The 18,376-nt window shown below is 40.0% G+C and overlaps 1 protein-coding gene across 4 annotated transcripts in view; it reads right to left on the minus strand.

The window, feature by feature from the left end:
* The window catches only part of LTBP1 (latent transforming growth factor beta binding protein 1), a 270,959-nt gene that overhangs the window by 223,378 nt on the left and 29,205 nt on the right, over positions 1-18,376 (minus strand). For all 4 annotated transcript variants that reach the window (XM_048484134.1, XM_048484124.1, XM_048484115.1 and 1 more), the window contains exons 2-3: positions 17,931-18,106; positions 3,682-3,849 (exon numbers count right to left, since the gene is read on the minus strand). In XM_048484134.1, coding sequence (XP_048340091.1) covers positions 3,682-3,849; positions 17,931-18,106 — 344 coding nt within the window. The remainder of the gene's footprint in view (positions 1-3,681; positions 3,850-17,930; positions 18,107-18,376) is intronic.

Below are 18,376 nucleotides of genomic sequence, written 5' to 3' on the forward strand. Positions count from 1 at the left end.
CTTCAATCATATCCCCCCTCAGACGCCTCCTCTCCAAACTAAACAGTCCCAAACGCTGCAGCCTCTCCTCCCAGGGAAGGTGCTCCAGTCCCTCAATCATCCTTGTTGCCCTTCTCTGCACTTTTTCTATCTCCTCAATATCCTTTTTGAGATGCGGCAACCAGAACTGGACACAGTACTCCAAGTGCGGTCACACCACTGCTTTATATAAGGGCATGACAATCTTTGCAGTTTTATTATCAATTCCTTTTCTAATGATCCCCAGTATAGAGTTTGCCTTTTTTACAGCTGCCATGCATTGAGTTGACATTCCCATGGAACTATCAACTAAGACGCCTAAATCCCTTTCCTGGTCTGTGACTGATAGCACTGACCCCTGTAGCGTGTATGTGAAGTTTGGATTTTTTGCTCCTATGTGCATCACTTTACATTTTGCTACATTGAACTGCATTTGCCATTTCTGGGCCCACTCATCTAATTTATCAAGGTCCACTTGGAGCTCTTCGCAATCCTTTGTGGTTCTCACCACCCTACATAATTTGGTATCATCTGCAAACTTGGCCACCACGCTACCCACCCCTACTTCCAGGTCATTTATGAATAGGTTAAAGAGCACTGGTCCCAAAACGGATCCTTGGGGGACACCACTCCCGACATCTCTCCATTGTGAGAATTTCCCATTTACACCCACTCTTTGTTTCCTGTTTCTCAACCAGTTTTTAATCCATAGGAGGACTTCCCCTCTTATTCCTTCATTGCTGAGTTTTCTCAATAGTCTCTGGTGAGGAACTTTGTCAAAAGCCTTTTGGAAATCCAAGTAGACAATGTCCACTGGTTCCCCCTTATCCACATGTCTGTTTACACCCTCAAAGAACTCTAGTAAGTTTGTAAGACAGGATTTGCCTCTGCAAAAGCCATGCTGACTCTTTTTCAGCAGGTCTTGCTTTTCTACATGTTTTATAATTTTATCTTTAATGATAGATTCTACTAATTTACCAGGAACAGATGTCAAACTGACTGGCCTGTAATTTCCCGGGTCCCCCCTAGATCCTTTCTTAAAGATTGGTGTGACATTGGCCATCTTCCAGTCTTCAGGGATGGAGCCTGATTTCAGGGATAAGTTGCATATTAAAGTGAGAAGATCAGCAATTTCATGCTTGAGCTCTTTAAGAACTCTTGGGTGAATGCAATCTGGGCCAGGGGATTTGGTAACATTTAGTTTATCAATGGCTGCCAGAACTTCTACCTTGTCTACCACTATCTTCGCTAGTTCCTCGGATTCGCCTCCTAAGAAGCTTGGTTCAGGTGCAGGAATGTTCCTCACCTCCTCTTGGGTGAAGACAGATGCAAAGAATTCATTCAGCTTCTCTGCAATCTCCCTGCCATCTTTTAGCACACCCTTTGTTCCTTTGTCATCTAATGGGCCTACCGCTTCCCTTGCTGGCTTCCTGCTTTTGATGTACTTGAAGAACTGTTTGTTGCTGGTCTTGATGTTCGCAGCCATGCGTTCCTCATAATCCTTTTTTGCCTCCCTTACAGCTAACTTGCTTCTCTTTTGCCACCATTTGTGTTCCCTCTCATATTCTTCATCAGCCAAACTGGACTTCCATTTTCTAAAAGACATTTTCTTTTTTCTGATAATTTCCTCAACCTCTCTTGTTAACCATGGTGGCTTTCTTTTGGACGGGTGCTGCCTTTTCTAACCTGTGGAACACATTCCAGCTGAGCTTTTATTACTGTGTTTTTAAATAACCTCCAAGCATCCTGGACAGTTTTGACTCTCTTGATTTTCCCTTTCGGCTTCCTGCGCACTATCCCCCTCATCTTTCCCTTTCTGAAGGCGAATGTAACTACATTAGTAGTTGCCACTTGTTCGCATGCTGAGATACTGAATCTGACAGCATTGTGGTCGCTGTTCCCTATCGGCTCAACAACACTGACTTCCTGCACCAGGTCCTGGGTCCCACATAGAATTAGATCTAGGATCACCTCTCCCCTGGTTGGTTCCACAACCATCTGCTCTAAGCCACAGTCATTTAGCATATCCAGGAATGTTCTCTCCTTACTATGACCTGAACATGCATTTTTCCAGTTTATATGGGGATAGTTAAAATCACCCATTACCACTACATTTTTGCTTTTGTTGGCCTCTCTAATTTCTTTTTCCATCTCAGAATCCTCTTGTGCACTTTGGTCAGGGGGACGATAATATATTCCTAATATTAAACTGTCCTTCACACCTGGTCTTCCTCTTTTCCTGCAAGGTTTCCTAGCATTATTTTCTTTATTATTATTCTATTACTAAGTTTATATGACACTAGAAAAATGCCCGTCAAGGACTGCTTAGCTCCTTTGGTTATCATGGTTGCAGAAAAAACATCAGAAAAATCTACTAATAAGCGGGGGAAAGCTTACCATAGCCTATAAGTAATGCAAACCATTGGAGACATTGTCTTTGGTGGATGGTCAGTGCTGGACAATCAGAACACCAAACACCTGCAATCTCCATATTCAGGAAGGCTATTCCTATTGCCTATTACTGATGTTCTATACAGGTGACACACCTACCAATGTGGCAAAAGCACCACTATAATTCTCAAATGCAGTATTAGAAAATACTTCTACTCTCTAAGGCAGGTCTTGTGGTTGCGGGTTTGGTATGAACACTGCTTACAATAATAACGCAGAGAACCACTAGAATCAGTGCTGTCTGCATCTCACTTCCCTGCCTAAACATTCTGATTGTACTTGGAAGGAACACACTATTCCAAGGACTCATCTGCAGGAAATGAATTGTTTCAGATTTGCTGGGATGGAAAAACAGCAGCAAGAACACGTTTCTGGTGACTGTTTTACAGATCCACACAGTTACATAGTGATCATCCAAACTATCTGCTATACCACAAATCTAGATACAATACATGTCACAGGAACTTACCGTATTTGCTTTTAAGTAAATCAGTTCCTACCTGGTCAGTTAATTTACAAGGAGGGAAATGGCATTTTTAATACAGTATCATTAAATGAACTTTGGAACCTATTATCAAACATTGCATTCTTGTCATATTTAACACAAAAGGTGAACTTCACTGCAAGTAGTATACAAAAAACCACCACCTTTTAAATTTCTGTTTGGAAAGCACATAAAAATGATCATTGTACTTTACCTTCTTTTTAAATTTCATCTCTAAGTGTTCAGTCTCCTGTTCGAACACTTGACACATAATAAATCTGTTGCGCTCATAGCAGACTCAAGGCAATAGTTTTAAGCTGGCACCCATTTCGCTCCCAGGAATGCAAAGTCAAGCAATTTCCACACAATGTCTTTCAGGAAAATTTCATCTAACTACATCTCACATTTGCTTATAAAAATGTAAACCACAAACTGAAAGAACATTCTTTTCCCTTCATCTTGCCATATTTTTCCATCCAATTTGTGGGTTTCCATGAAGTGGCTAACACACAGTCCCCTTACAACTTCGACTACAAATTTTAAAGTACTGTTGTTCTCTTTTACACTTCAGGAGAATTATCAAGTGCAGTCAGGAGGATGCCCAATAACCTACAAGCTATGATGCTTATGAACAGACCCTTCAGGAAAGAACTAAGCAATTCAGAATATGCATGAACAGATTAAGCCCAAAGGATTAACAAGGAGAAGAAAAGATTCACAAGACTTACCTACTCGGAAGTTGGGTGCTGTCAAGGTGTCAGCAGCATGTCCGTTTTCACTAATCAGGGTAGTAGTGTTTCCTTTCTCACAGCTGTTTTGACAGGTGCCTTTTTTACAAGTCACCTTACAGATGCTGGGTGTGAAGACCACCTTGATACGTCCTGTGTGATTTCCCACTGGGAGCAGAGGCAAAGAGACAAAGAAAAACAAACAGATCACTTTGGTAGCCATCGATTTCCTTCAAATGCTTTGTTTTTTTATTTTCAAGATTTTTAAAAAAGTAAAAGTTCCAAATGGAGGAGGGCAGTCTTCAGTGCTCTCTCCTCGATATCCAGTGGTGTCTCTGAAACAGGAGTAGGAAGCTTAGCAAACAGGACTCCGGGATCCACTCCAAAACCACATTTAAAGTCAAGTCACTGGAGTGGGATTAGTAATCACAATGCTGCATTTTATTCACAGTCAAAGAGCAATACTGAGGGCATGACAGCTTAAATAGCCAACCCTGACAAGCAGATGTAATGTTAAGCGACTGGCTGTTCACCTAAGGGTGAATAAACTCTTGCATCCTCCCCTCCTACATACTTTTCCTGTTTCTACACTTATTAAGTCACTATTTGTAGCCCGACCCCTGGAAATGTTTTAAGCATGCCACATGTCTCAAAACATCTGTCTCAAATCTCCTGGCACCCCTGCCTGAAGTGAACAAATCCTGTGACGCAGCTGCCTGGACACCCCCCCCCCCCCACACACACACACACTGATTCTTGGACCAGTTACACCATATGGATTTACAGATTATAGGTTTACTTTGTCATCAACTGCTAACACTTAAACCTAGGCTTTAATTGTGAAAGTTTGCCAGGGAGTAGCTCCAGAATAAAACTGTTTCAAAGCAAAACCTGCAGCTAATAAGAGAGTAGAGTGGTATGTGAGGCCAGAATTTTAGTTTGAATTGTTCGTAGCAGACTGAAATATATACAAAATCGCCAATTTTTAGAATAATTATGTATACATACTATGTATACATACTAATAATTATGCATACATACTCATATTCAAGTACCCTTAAAATATATCATTTTGTTTTATTTTTAAAGACTAAACAGAGATTTCTGAAATTGGATATGTTCAGCCTCCAAGTTAACGGTTTAAAGCAGCCAATACTTACTAGCATTTATAGATAACATTAACAACTCACACAACTGCAAAACAGACCATTGGATACTTATCATGAATTGTCCTTTTCTTCTGAGGACAGGAGGACACCATGCTTGGGTGATTCCCACCCCTTCAGGGAGGCGGAAACTAATTCTTTCTACTTCCTGTCTCTAGTAGTGGGAGTCACCCTTCCTCAGTTCAGGTAACTCCAACAGCAATTCAACAACTTAACTAGAACTAATTGTAACTGGTGTGAAACTAGAAAAATAGCACAAGAAGCAGAAAACTTAAAGAATACAGAGACGATGACTTTGGAAGGGCCAAGATGTTCTCCGGTCCTCAAAGGAGACGGACCATTCACAGTAAGTATTCAACCATCTTGTCTCCCTCTGAGGTAGGAGGACATCTTCCTTGGGACATTCCAGAGCAATGTCCCCGTCTGATGGGTGGATCATCACATATGTCTGCTACATGTCACAGCACTCTCTGTCTGAACTATATGTATGTGATTTGTAATGTCTAACAATGTAGACACTGTTGACAAGTTTGTAGCTTGCATATTTCTTCCATGAAAATGTGTTTAGTCAAGGCCACATTAGTATCTGAAGACATGACTGAATGAGTAGTCATAACTATTGGTGCAATCAACTAGTGGGCTTGAAAGCTTCAATTATCCACACCTTCTGAGTGGAGCTTATACAGCCCTGGACATCTGTTTGCCCTCATCCAGTGAGCTACTGGAACCAAAAGGAAGTCTGACTTACTAATGAGGCTGGTTCTGATGATAATTTAACCACCCCCCTAATATCAAAACTGTGCCGTAACATAAGCATAAGCATAAGCATTTTATTGTCATTGTGCACGCACAACGAAATTTACAGCAGCATTCCTCGATGCACACAATTTCAGACTCATACATCATCATCCTCCACCCATCCCTACACAGCCCCAAATACATCAATATGAAGCAGCGGAGTTTAGCATAGGCTGATTCCGCATGGGCCAAAAACAGCAGTGTGAAAACGGTGTGAAAATGGTGTAAAAGAGTTTAAAACGGTGTAAAAGGGTTTATACTGTTTTCACACCAGTTTCACACCACTGTTTTTGGCCCATGCGGAATCAGCCCTAGCCACAGCTCTAGAGTAGAAGCTGTCTCTAAACCTCTTTGTCCTAGTTCTGAGGGCCCTGTATCGTCTGCCAGATGGTAGCAGTTTAAAAAGAGAGTGTGCTGGATGAGACGGGTCCCTCAGAATATACATTGGGGAAACTTTATTTGGCCAAGCTTCGGGCATTTATAGATTTCTTCCAAGGAGGGGAGAGGGCAGCCGATAGTCCTTTTTTGTGCAGTGAGGTGATCACCCTTTGGGCGCCTTCCCTGGCCAGCCCACTGTGTGCAACTGGAGAACCATACACAGATGCAGTAGGTTAGGACCTCTCTATAGCACAGCTTGGTAAAAAAAAGGGACCTGGGAGTTTTCCATCCAGTTGCCTTGCTTCCTTAAAAGTCTCAGATAGTACAGTCTTTGCTGGGCTTTTCTTAACCACCTTGAAGCAGTCCTGTACTCCCCAAGGTCAAATCCTCTTTAATCCATAACGCCCAGAAATTTAAAACTAGCCCTACCAGCTCCACTTGAGTCTCCATTTTATAGTCCAAGGGCTGAATTTCTGAGCTATTCCTTCTATAGTCCACTATGAGCTCCTTTGTCTTGTTAGTGTTAAGAACCAGGTTATTTTCCCTGCACCATGAGAGCAGTCGGTCCACTTCATTCCGATAGGCAGACTCATCCCCTCCAGAGATGAGCCCCACCACCGTTGTGTCATCAGCAAATTTGATAATGGTGTTACTATGATAGACAGGAGTACAGTCATATGTATAAAGGGTGAACAGTAAACTCTCTGTAGTAACTCTCTGTAGGATACATTGGATTGGGACAGCATGAAGGTAAACAGTTTTCCTGGTTGATGTGAAATTTGGGTAACACCTTTTTGAAAGGGGATCAGACCACATGATCCTACTATAACTGCGCAGAAAACACAAAGGCTGGTTGACTCATCTACTGTAGGTTTCCCTCTGAGAAAACCTTACAGGCAAAGGCTAGAAAAATGAAGAATACTTCCTAACATCAAAAGAATATCATGTTCTATTATTTTGGGCTTTTAGAAAGAGGCAGTGAAAGTAAAAACATGCCAACTGATTCATCTGCAGACAGTAGCTATACATGTTTGCCCATGTGCTGCATAGCAAATGCTTGCTGTAAACAAGAAGTTTTTAAACTCTGTTACAGAATGCCTCACTGAGACAATAATAAAAACCTGTGAATTCTTCCTCCAAATACCACCTTGCTTCTCCTCTCAGGATATACATAAAGACAGTCTGGAAGGGCAGGAGGCAAGGTACTCTTACTATCTATATATACATACTAGGAGCAGGTCTTCCAAAAAGCAGCGAAGAAGATGAAGATGAAAAATAAGCTTTAGAGTGGCTTACATTCAGCAGATGTGCTTCATGAACTACTTGAGGGTTCCTACGCATAAGCAGAAGACCACTGCTTTAGGGGGACACTTTTCATACTTCCAATTGTATACCTATTACAGTAGTTATCACATGGATGCATACTAAGTCAAAACAAACCAATTTATCTAGCTGTGATCACTTTAATTATTAGCCTCTATGGTCTAGCAAGTCAAAGGAAGGAGTGCATTGCTGATGACCCCCTTCCATTCAATGCCATTACCATCTACTATATTTTAATAACCGTCAGACTTTTTGTTCATTTGTTTTTCTTGAGGAAGATTTCAAAAAGGACAGCAGAAGAATTCAGATCCCATCCCCATCAGCTACCTGCACTTCCCTAGGCAAGCTATTTCTTCAAACATTGAAGCAGGCATAAAAATTTAACCCATTCTGGCTCACCCATGCTTGCTTAACCATTCATAATTGATTGGAAGTAGAGCTTTTTCATTTTTTTAAGCATGCAACATTTTAAGCCAAAGCTGAGGAGGCAACTTTCAACCAATGTTCCAAAGGACATGAACAATACATGTAATTAAAACCACAATTAAAAGGCTAGAGTGGCTAAAATTCAACAGCAACAATCCCCACACAAAAAAAGCTCAACTGCAACATAAATTAGAAACTCAGGGAAAGGGCTGAATAAATTACCTGGCAAACAACTGTGGGGAGAGAATTTTTAAAGGGAGGCACCACTGCAGAAAAAGCCTTCTCTCACCCACCAACTCAGAGTGGGGCACCTCTGGAGACAATCTCAACTGGCATGAAAAAATTTTCTGCAGTTCTGACTTTTCAAAAGCCAAAGTATGTTTTCTAAGAACTAGCTCTACACCTTTCCCAATAATCAGGCAAAGATCATTGTTAATTGTTAAGGGAGCTACATTTCAAACTTCTAAGACAACTCTTTAAAAAAAACATCGTTTTAACATTTTATTTGGAAATGTCTTGATAAAATAAATCTTTTCCTAGAAAAAACCCCATAATTTCTGACCTTTATTTTAACATGCTTTTGAAACCGTTTTTGTTTTAGGAAGTGATCTAATTAAAACAACATGCTCTGTTGAATAACCACAATGAGGCTAGCCCAGCCTGGAAAAACTGTACTACTGTGCTAAGGATCTCAACTGCAAATCAGCAGTGCCACAGCATGGTTTAAATTAGGTTTTGACCATATTGATGTACTTAAACAATGCTGGTTTTCTTGAGCCATAATTCCACACTTGCAGTAAAGTTCAGTAGCATAAAGAAAATCTGTGATCACTGATAAATTTATTAAGGAAATACGTGGACTATTTAGAAGTCTATAGTCACAGATATTTACAGATTTAATTTTTTTAGGGTGTGTACATATGAAGTGTGTGATTCCAAGAGTCTGCTACCAATTCTCTTTCCCCATACATCTGCGCAGCATGTCAGAACAACAGTGCAACTCTACCATTTCTGTGACAGATTTTTGCATGAATATCTCATGTTGAAATGGAGAATTTGAAACAGTTGAAACTTCCAACAGACAGCCATGTTTGAAAATGACTATTTAAGGAACAAAGGTTTCGTAAAACATTTTGGAAATGAAAATAAGCAGTTCAGAACACTACTAAAAATGCAGATTGACAAATGAGATGCATACTCACACAGTCTTCCTGAAAAACCATCACTGCATTTCCCCATTTCCTATCTTCCTTACAATCATGAAAATGAACAGCTCCATGGTATCATAGATATTATAACCTCATAACCATGCATATTTGAGTGAAATATTTGCAGAGGTTGAGAACAATCAAATAATACAAAAAGAAATAACAAAGAAAGCATTCAGCAAGATCTTTACCAGGTGAATCTCAGCTCTCAAGTACATAGTTGGGATCCTTTAACAGCTGCAACAAAGGGAAATACATAATGTTTTATTTTATTTTTTAAAGTTGGCCTCTACCAAAACTGGAAATAGCAAATTAGGCTGTTTATCTTTAATCTGGCAGCCGAAGGAAGATACTGCAGTGCAAAATCACAGCACTTTTAAAAGAGAGCTCCGTGGTTGGGGATAGACAGGCGCCAGCTCAACCGAGACCCCCTCCCCAACCTAAGTTAATTACATTCAGCCTTCCACAAACATTAACAGGATTTGCCTTATCCTAGACGGGGTACATCAACTCATAAATCTGAATTTGGTACATTTATTTCCTTCACTGTGACTTCTCTGCAATTAAACTTAAACAAATAACTACCATATAACTAAGCATGCTATTCCAGATGGGATATAAACTTGGTCAAAAAGAACAATACTGCCAATTTCCCCCCCACCTTGCTATCTTGCTGATCACCCAATCAGATTTTAATCTTTTTACTCCAACTCAATCTGCTTCAAGAAGTTAGCCCCAGGAATTTCAGACTTTTATTCTACCTGTCAGGTCCCAAACTCTGCAATGGACTCCACCTATTGATTCCAAACTCCTGAGTAGCAAAGTGCCGTGGAGGAGTGTGTGGCTGTCTTTACATCACCTCTGCTATCCAAACACAGGCATCTGAATAGGGCATACACTTACAAACACACACACACACACACCTTTTGACTTACCTGGCTTTTTCTTTTTCATCGACAAACCTCACTGGACTTCAAATCCTCTCTGGACTAGGCTTGTATATCTTTCACTTTTACCTCCCATCCCCCTCCCACCTCTTTAGACTCTCCTTTAAGTTCATACTGATTGTTTAGTTAGGATGCAGTGAAGTTTAGGGTCTGCCGAACACTTTCTTTAGTTCATTTGTATGTGAATGCATGTTTCAACCTGTGTATTCAATTTAATAAATTCCTTTCTATTCTATTTCTTATTAAACCTTTAACTTTAATCCAGTGCCTGTTTATTCTGATAATCTGCTCAGTCTTTTGGGATGTTAAATTAAGCAATACAATCCAAATAACATTTACCCTAAGCACAGGAATGTTCAAGCTTCTGACCCTTTACAAGCAGCACACTCCTATGGTCAAGGTATGTACAATTATGAGCACTTGAGAAACAGCAGTGATCTCAGATGTGGTTCTGATCAGAGCTCAAGACCTGATAGCAGAAGTAGATGTTGTTGCATCAATTAGGAACAGTACTCACAATGCTATTAAGTTCAACATTTATGTCAATGGAAACCCTAAATTGTAACCCTAAAGTTCACAATTTTAACATTTGATTTCAACAGAGATAACTCTAAAAAATGACAGAAATAGTTCAAAAGAAGCTGAAAGGGATATACAAGAAAATCAATGCCCCTGGGGGATGCTTGGAAATCATTTAAAACCACATGAAATGAAGTCGACGTAGAATGCATTTCCTAGGTAAGTAAAGGCACTGCCAAATCTCAAGAATGCTGCATGGTTAACAATGCAAGCCAAGAAAGCTATAAAAAGTGAAATGACTTATTTAAAAAGTAGCTCTGCCTCAATGAATTGAACAGAAGGACTACAGTTCTGGCAAAGAAAATGCAAGCCAATAATTAGGCATGCAAAAAGAGAGGTTGTGGAATAGGCTGCTAAAAGAATCAAGACAACAGAAACATTTATTTAAATATATTAGGGGCAGGAAACCAGCCAGAGAAGCAACTGGGTCTTTGCATAACCAAAGAATAAAAGGGATATGGCAGTGATGTTCAATAAATTATTTGCTTCTGTGTTCAATGTGGAAAGTGGAGCATGTACCTACTTCCAGGAATAGAGTCTGAAGAAGTGAGTGCAATCGAGGTTATGAGAGTTCTAGACTTACTGGGGAAATTAAAAACTGACAAGTCTCCAGATCCTGATGGCTTACACCCAAGAGTTCTTTGGGAACTCAAATGTGAGACTGTTGATTTTCTAACCCACATATACAACCTATTACTAAATTCAGCCATTGCACCGGAAGATTGGATTAGCAAATGTTACACAGATTTTTTAAAAGGGGTCCAGAAGGGAATCACTACAGACCACTTATGTCTTTCTCAGGTAAATTAGTATAAACTGTAATCAAAGATAGAACTATTAGGCACATAGAGGAGCCAAGTAAGAAAATGAACAAGCATGTAGATAACAGTGGCCCAGTAAAAATTATATATTTGGTCTTTCAAAAAACTTTTGACAAGTACCTCATAAAGACTCCTAGTAAACTTAACAGTCATAGGATAAGAGGACAGGTTCTTTTATGGATTAAAAATTGATTAAATAACAGAAGCAAAGAGTAGGAATAAAGGAATAGTACTCACAATGGAAGGAAGGAAGCAGTGGGGGTCCTACAAGAATCAGTATTGGGGTCCGAACTATTTAATTTGAACAAGAACTGCAGGTGCACAGTCAAGTAGCCAAGTTTGCAAATCCTTATACATAATTGCCTAAGAAGGGATGGAATGTCTGACAACGAACTCCCAGCTGATGGGTGTTCTGGACTCACGACATTCCACCCCGTCCTAACCCACCTTCCCCCAACCCAGAAGCCTCCCCTGCCCCAAACAATATGGGCTGCTCTCATTGAGGGAAGGAGGAGGAGGGGGTCCCCCCCTCCCTCCCCCCTTCTTCAGCCCATTTTATTTTAATTTAAAATGGGCTTTAGTACCAGTGACAAAAAAAATCAGGGGGAAGGCTTCAGCTTCTATTCTATTATTGGACCACCAGAGGAACTGGATGGTCACTGATTGGACATTTGACTAGGTAGACCATTGTTCTAATCTTGGAGGGCTCTTCTTGGATTCTTAAAAACAACAGATATCCCCAAAAAAGCACATCATATAAATAATGCTCTACATACACTTATGTTCTTTTATGTTCACTGTTCTATTCCCAGTTCACTACTATATCCATGTTATTAAATACTCCAGTAACTATTAAAAAGCATGTATGAGCCTGCCTTCTACTAAGTAAGACCATGGCTCCACCTAACTCAGTACTGTCAATACTGACTAGCAGTGGTTCTCTTTGGCGTTTTCCACACGGACTATATATTCTGGGATAAGGAGGTGAAACATCCCAGTTCAGCCAAGACTTCTGCATGGCTTCCGGGTCTAACTCGGGCCCACCCTGTGAGATTTCCCTTATCCCGTGGCTTTTAAAAAATGATAAATTGGCTGTTCTTTTTTTTAAAAAAGGTGCTGATCCTGCTCCCATGCAAACACCGCGGGACACAGACCGGTTTATTTTTCTTGCCTTGCCACCTGTAGCCAATCAGAACATCAGAAAAATGGGACAGTTTGCGCATGCGCGGCAACGTTGGCTAGAAAAATGAAAGTAAACCGGGGGTCGTACATAATCACTTGCAGTTCTTCCTCCCAGCTTGAACGCACTGATGGGCTGCCATGTGGAGGGAGAAACCAAGATAGAAACATCCTGCTATGTATGATCCTGGTTTCCCCCCGGGATATTTTGTCTGTCCAGAAAACGCCTAACTCTCCAGCACCTCCAAAAGAGGTCCTTCCCAGCTATATTATCCAAGATCCTTTTAACTAATGTACAGTTCTGAGATTTAAACAATTCCTAATTTCTTTCTATATAGATTAAGGAGAGTCTTTATTGGATACATTTCTGAGGCTGCTGTTAAATTGTAAAATCTATTGTGAGATTGGACTTTTATGTGAGGAAGAGGAACAGAAAGAGGAGGAAATTTTATTTATACCTCACTTTCCACTGGCAAACTAGGCTCAAGGGGGCTTACTGCAGATGTGCCACTGCACAACAGTTATTCAACAAACTCAGTGTTGTGCACTGGAACATAAAAGTCCAATCGCACAACAAATTATACTGTATTACAACAGAAATAAATCCATTAAGGCTCACTTTAAGCAACTGAATCATTGCCTGTTATGTCATAATAGAAAAAGCAAATGCAGGAATGGGGCACTTGGCAGGGTTTGTTACCAGAAGCCAAGACAGCTGTTCTGGTCATACCTAGATAGGGTTATATAAGGTGAAGGAATTCTATAAGCTGTTTTCATACATCTTTTTTTAAAAATTCTGATATTTCAGAAAGCATTCAGGTAAATTTAGAACTCCTTTTTCCTTGTGCTTCTGATCATGAACATGAATTAATTTCTTGGTCTTTACAAATATTTTCAGAATTTATATACATGTTACTACATGCTGCAAGACTTCAGACTGTGAAGGCACTCAGAAGCCCAAGCAGATCTCTTTCTATTTGGAGTACAACCTTCTTGTCACAGAAGTCTTTCGGCATTTCGCTAGTGAAGTCACTGGAAAGCTATTGTCCTAAATAAGACAACACCCTTCCAGTCTCGGTGAAATCCAGCAAAAGGCAAGCAAGGAATTATACTACATAGCATTTAAGACTGATTGCAACAGTGTTATACTTTTGACAGCCACTTAATGCATGCATGCATTTGAAGCAGAAAAAAACAGTTCCCTGATCCAGAAGAACATAGGAATACAGTATATTTCATTTTGGAACAAAACCAGTCCCTTTCACACAATGCATGTATTACAAAATGAACTGGAAATTTTCTAGAAACTTTTGAGCCATGGAAAAATACTCCCCCCCCCCCCCGCTGCCCGCGCCCGGAAACAAATGCACAACACACACAATAAAAATCATGAAAAACTAAAAAACTTAGAATTTATCTGCAGTATTAGAAATACAAAAAGCTTTTAAAATGTTTTTAATGATCTTTTATAACTTTAAACTGCTGACAAAGATACTCAAGAGGAAATTTCTTATTTCCTGATGTTGGTCTTAGTTCCAGCTATTTTACCATTCATTCTGGATTAACTCTTTCCTACGGGAATGAGGACTTTCAAAAGTAATATTATAAACAGTACCCAACAATATAATCATTTTTGTTTAATAATAACTGAATTTGCCCATACAATTGAATGGGTAAGTTATCTCAGAACATCTGAGTAATGAAAATCTTTTTAAAATCTTCTCTCTAGACTTTTCAACTAAAGTCACACATAGACACTTTAAAGATTAGCCTCTTATTGGTTTCTACTTTCCCCTGCCAAACCTATCTTCTCATTAGCCTCTGTAATCCACTCAGTTGAGTAGCTACATATATTTATGGTGCAGGTCTTTTTCACTACTCTCCTCGCCTTTCCTCAGCAAGCCACATTGGGGGTGATGCCCTGTCGGGGGCGTGGGGGAGTGGGTCCGGGCACCATTTTGCTGCCCTGTGCCTCTGGGTATAATGAACTGCGGGGCTCCCTGTTCTCAACTCATGTCACAGTACTGTATAGTTTGGTCCTCAGTGCATCCACATCCCATAGATCCAGCATTACTTATAGGGAAAAGAACAGGAGTAGCAGAACTGTGACAAGGAGGAGCTACTTACTTTTTCGATACCATGATATGTATATATCATATGCAGTATTTGCAAAAGATCAGTATCTAGTATTTTTGTCCTTTTCATTGAAGAGAAACTGCATTACTGAGATATAATTCTATATTAGAGGCATATAATTCTCATAGAAGTAGTATAAAATATAACATTAAACTACCATTTTTGCATGCTAAAATCATCCCATGAAATAATCACTGAAAAACTTTGATTTACACACTCAATCCTAGTTGGCCAAAAACCATAAAATTTCTGTCTCCAGAAACAGAAGTCATTATAAAGGACAATGTCTCCCAATTTAGGAATTTGATACATTTTCTTGGGCAGAAATTCTGTGATTAAGGCCAAATCTTACTCAAAAGATTCCTTATTTGGAATTTCAAACTTTGTTGTCTGTTTAGAGAGTTGTAAATCAATATGCACAATAATTTAAAAAAGTTTAATAGCAAAGATTGTCATAAACTATGGAATAATGTATAACATCCACAAAGGAATATTCAACTGATTGATGGTGAGAACATGAGTTTCATTTTCAATGCAATATAAATGTATAGCTTCAAATTCACAAGGACATCAAGTCAGAAGAATTACAAATGCCAGATATGCATTTGTACATGTGTGTGTGTGTGTGTGTGTGTGTGTGTGTGTGTGTGTGTGTGTGTGTGTGGGATGCATACGTGTGTGTGTGTGTGTGTGTGTGTGTGTGTGTGTGTGTGTGTGTGTGTGTGTGTGTGTGATGCATAAAAAGGATATCAACCCAAAAGTACAGAAAATTCATCCCAGAATATATAATCTGAATTAAACATTTTCCAGTGCTTTGAGATCTGGAAAAAAAACCTTCACATATTAAGAATGTTTTCAAAGATGGAAAGATTACCTCATAAGAATTTTAGGCTAAAAGTTGTCAACTACCCTATATACGGAATTAGGTGGTCGCATATTTTATTTTTTCTCCATGGAGCTTATGATTTATTTTCAGTACATAATATCAACAATGCTCAATGATTTGGACAGCTGCTCCATATTTATTTTTAAGAACATCTTTCACTGTGCACTCAATCTATATTTGCCATCCATATACTGTGCAAACTCTGCACTTTTTTCTTCACCTGCTGTTTCCTCTAACAGTTACCAGTGTGCCTTCAACACCATTCTCCAGGGCAAGAGGTTAGAGCTACACACCCTGATGGTACTTCCTAGGGAAGGAAGCACCCACCTTTTTCTTAGCCTATGGAAAGATGAGATTTAGCAGTTTGAACTGTTCTGGTCCACCCAGAGGGTATAAAAAGTAACAACTAAGAACTGAAAAAAATGAAAAGAGAGGCAGAAGTATTTTGGTTTTGTTAGGCTTAAGCCTATGACTTTGACACCAATTCTGTTTTGTCCAGGGCCAATCTGGACACAGTAGCTCACTTGTATCACAACCTTGAATAGCTGTTTTTGCTCAAAATTGTCATACATGTAATACCTTCTTCAGGTTGACATTTTGTACAAACGGGCCATAATTTTACTTTGTCATTTCCCATTTCCTTCCCCTCCCTCCCCTCCCTTGCATGTCACCCCTCCCCCTCCCTTGAATGTCACCCCTCCCTCCCTCCCCTTCTCTTGCATGGCACCCCTCCCTCCCCTAGGGTGGGTGGGCCATGTCCAGATGCCGGGCCCCCTCACCCTCCCTTGCATGCCACCCCTCACTCACTCTCCTCACTCACTCCCCTTCCCTTGCATGGCACCCCTCCCCCTCCCTCCCTCTCTTTCTGATATGAACCATCTCAGGCTTTATCAATATTACAGTGGTTAGTGGTCTTTCTCAGGAGGGAGGACTTTCCCCACTGTTTTCCAGTCAATTCTCTGCCATGAGCTGTTCCTTACAACTGGGCAGAAATGTGAAGAGGGTATTCAAGGAAAAGAAGAGAGTAATTGGAGTGTATGGGGGTGAAGTAGGTCAACACAATGTACAAAGCCTGTATATGTTTTGATGAGATCACCATTTTGTTGTCAGACCTTCAGATATGAGACCTTCAGATACGAGTCTGCCACTCATGTTGGAGGAGTGGGGAGTCAAACCTGGTTTTCCAGATCAGAGTCCACAGCTTTTAACCACTACACCAATCTGGATCATTTTAACTAATTCTTCATTTTTAATGCCCCCATCTTAAGAATATATATAAAAATGGAACCATGCGTTTGTTGCTTCAAGAATAACCCCGCACCTGCTGGCCCAAACGCTCTGAAAATTTCACAGACACTTACTCAGCCCCCCAACTGTGTTCTTATGTACCTCCTGCTGTCAGACAACACACCTGAGCCAGGTAAAACATATTTTTCCTTGCGCACCAGGCCATGAAGCTGCTTGTGTGTAACTGTCACCCTTAGAATGTTCATGCTCTTAGAATGTTCGCTCAGATGGCCAGATATGAGCAGTGAAAACAGTACATAGGCAATAACTTGAGTGGACATGAATTACATACACCCGTTGCCATGTGAGACGTCAGGTGGGGTTCTCCCCCCCACACACACGCAGGTACCTTTCACTCTCTGTGCCTCACCCACTGCTACCACACAACAAACCTACTGTATTTTATAAGAAACTGCAAATCAATTTCACTGCATCACCCCAAGTTCTAGAATTATGAGAATGACAAATACAATAATACCATTTCTACTTTTTAAAATTTCTTTCAAAGTATTACCCCTGATTTATCTCTTCTAAAAGTCTTGTGCTTTTGCCTTTCCATCGAGAAAGTAGTCAAATGTTTTGTTTGCTGATCAATAAAACAATTTACAATATTCCAAATGCAGCTGCACCAAAGATTCAAGTGAAGACAGCAGTTTTACTTTGAATCCCTTTCCTAATCATTCCCAATGTTGAATTTGGCTTTATCACTGCTCCTGTACATTTCATTCAAGTTTTTCTTGAGCTCTTTCCTGAACAGTCATTATCTACCCCATCTGCCTATTTGGAGTTAGAATTTTCTGCCTTATACTTACGTGCCATTTAGTTCACTATTTACCCAATGTGCTTACAATGTGCCTTATTAGTCAAGATGGGAAAGTCCTTTGAGGCTCTTTTCAGTTTGCTTTGAATTTCTCCATCTTGCAAAGCTTAACTATCTAACTGTATTAAGGCATAATCATTTACCATATATAGACATATTGTTTACCATAATTTCAAAATAAATTAATGTATGGGTAGTTGAAGTCACATAGTGTTAGGATATCCCAGCTCTCTCCCAGGCACTTTCTCTATTTCAGGACCACCATCAGCATTCAGAATGTTTCAGTCATACTCACACTGATAAGATGAAGCAAGTGGATCATGGCTCATTCTTAAAGGTATCGAACTCTCTGTAGATTGTTCTCTTGAAATCACTTTCTTTACTGGAAAGTATTTGGGTTCGATAACATATTCCTGTGTTTGTCCATGGTGAACATTCATCATCAATGTCTGGGATGAAAGGGGTATCATTCTGTTTGAAAAGCAAACAGAGAACGTTATTTAAAATTCTTTGTTAAATCAGAAATTACAAAGGTTGTAAAACAAACAATGATGCTGTTGACTGTCATCAGTTGTAACCCAAAACACCTGAAGAGCTCTAAGCAGGGATAACACAAAGTTTTCTATAACAACAGGTACCGTATATACTCGTGTATAAGCCGACCCGTGTATAAGCCGAGGCACCTAATTTTACTGCCCAATCCTGGGAAAACGTATTGACTCAGGTATAAGCCGAGGGTGG

This window comes from Sphaerodactylus townsendi, linkage group LG01 (assembly GCF_021028975.2).
Source record: "Sphaerodactylus townsendi isolate TG3544 linkage group LG01, MPM_Stown_v2.3, whole genome shotgun sequence".
Taxonomy (NCBI): Eukaryota; Metazoa; Chordata; class Lepidosauria; order Squamata; family Sphaerodactylidae; genus Sphaerodactylus; species Sphaerodactylus townsendi.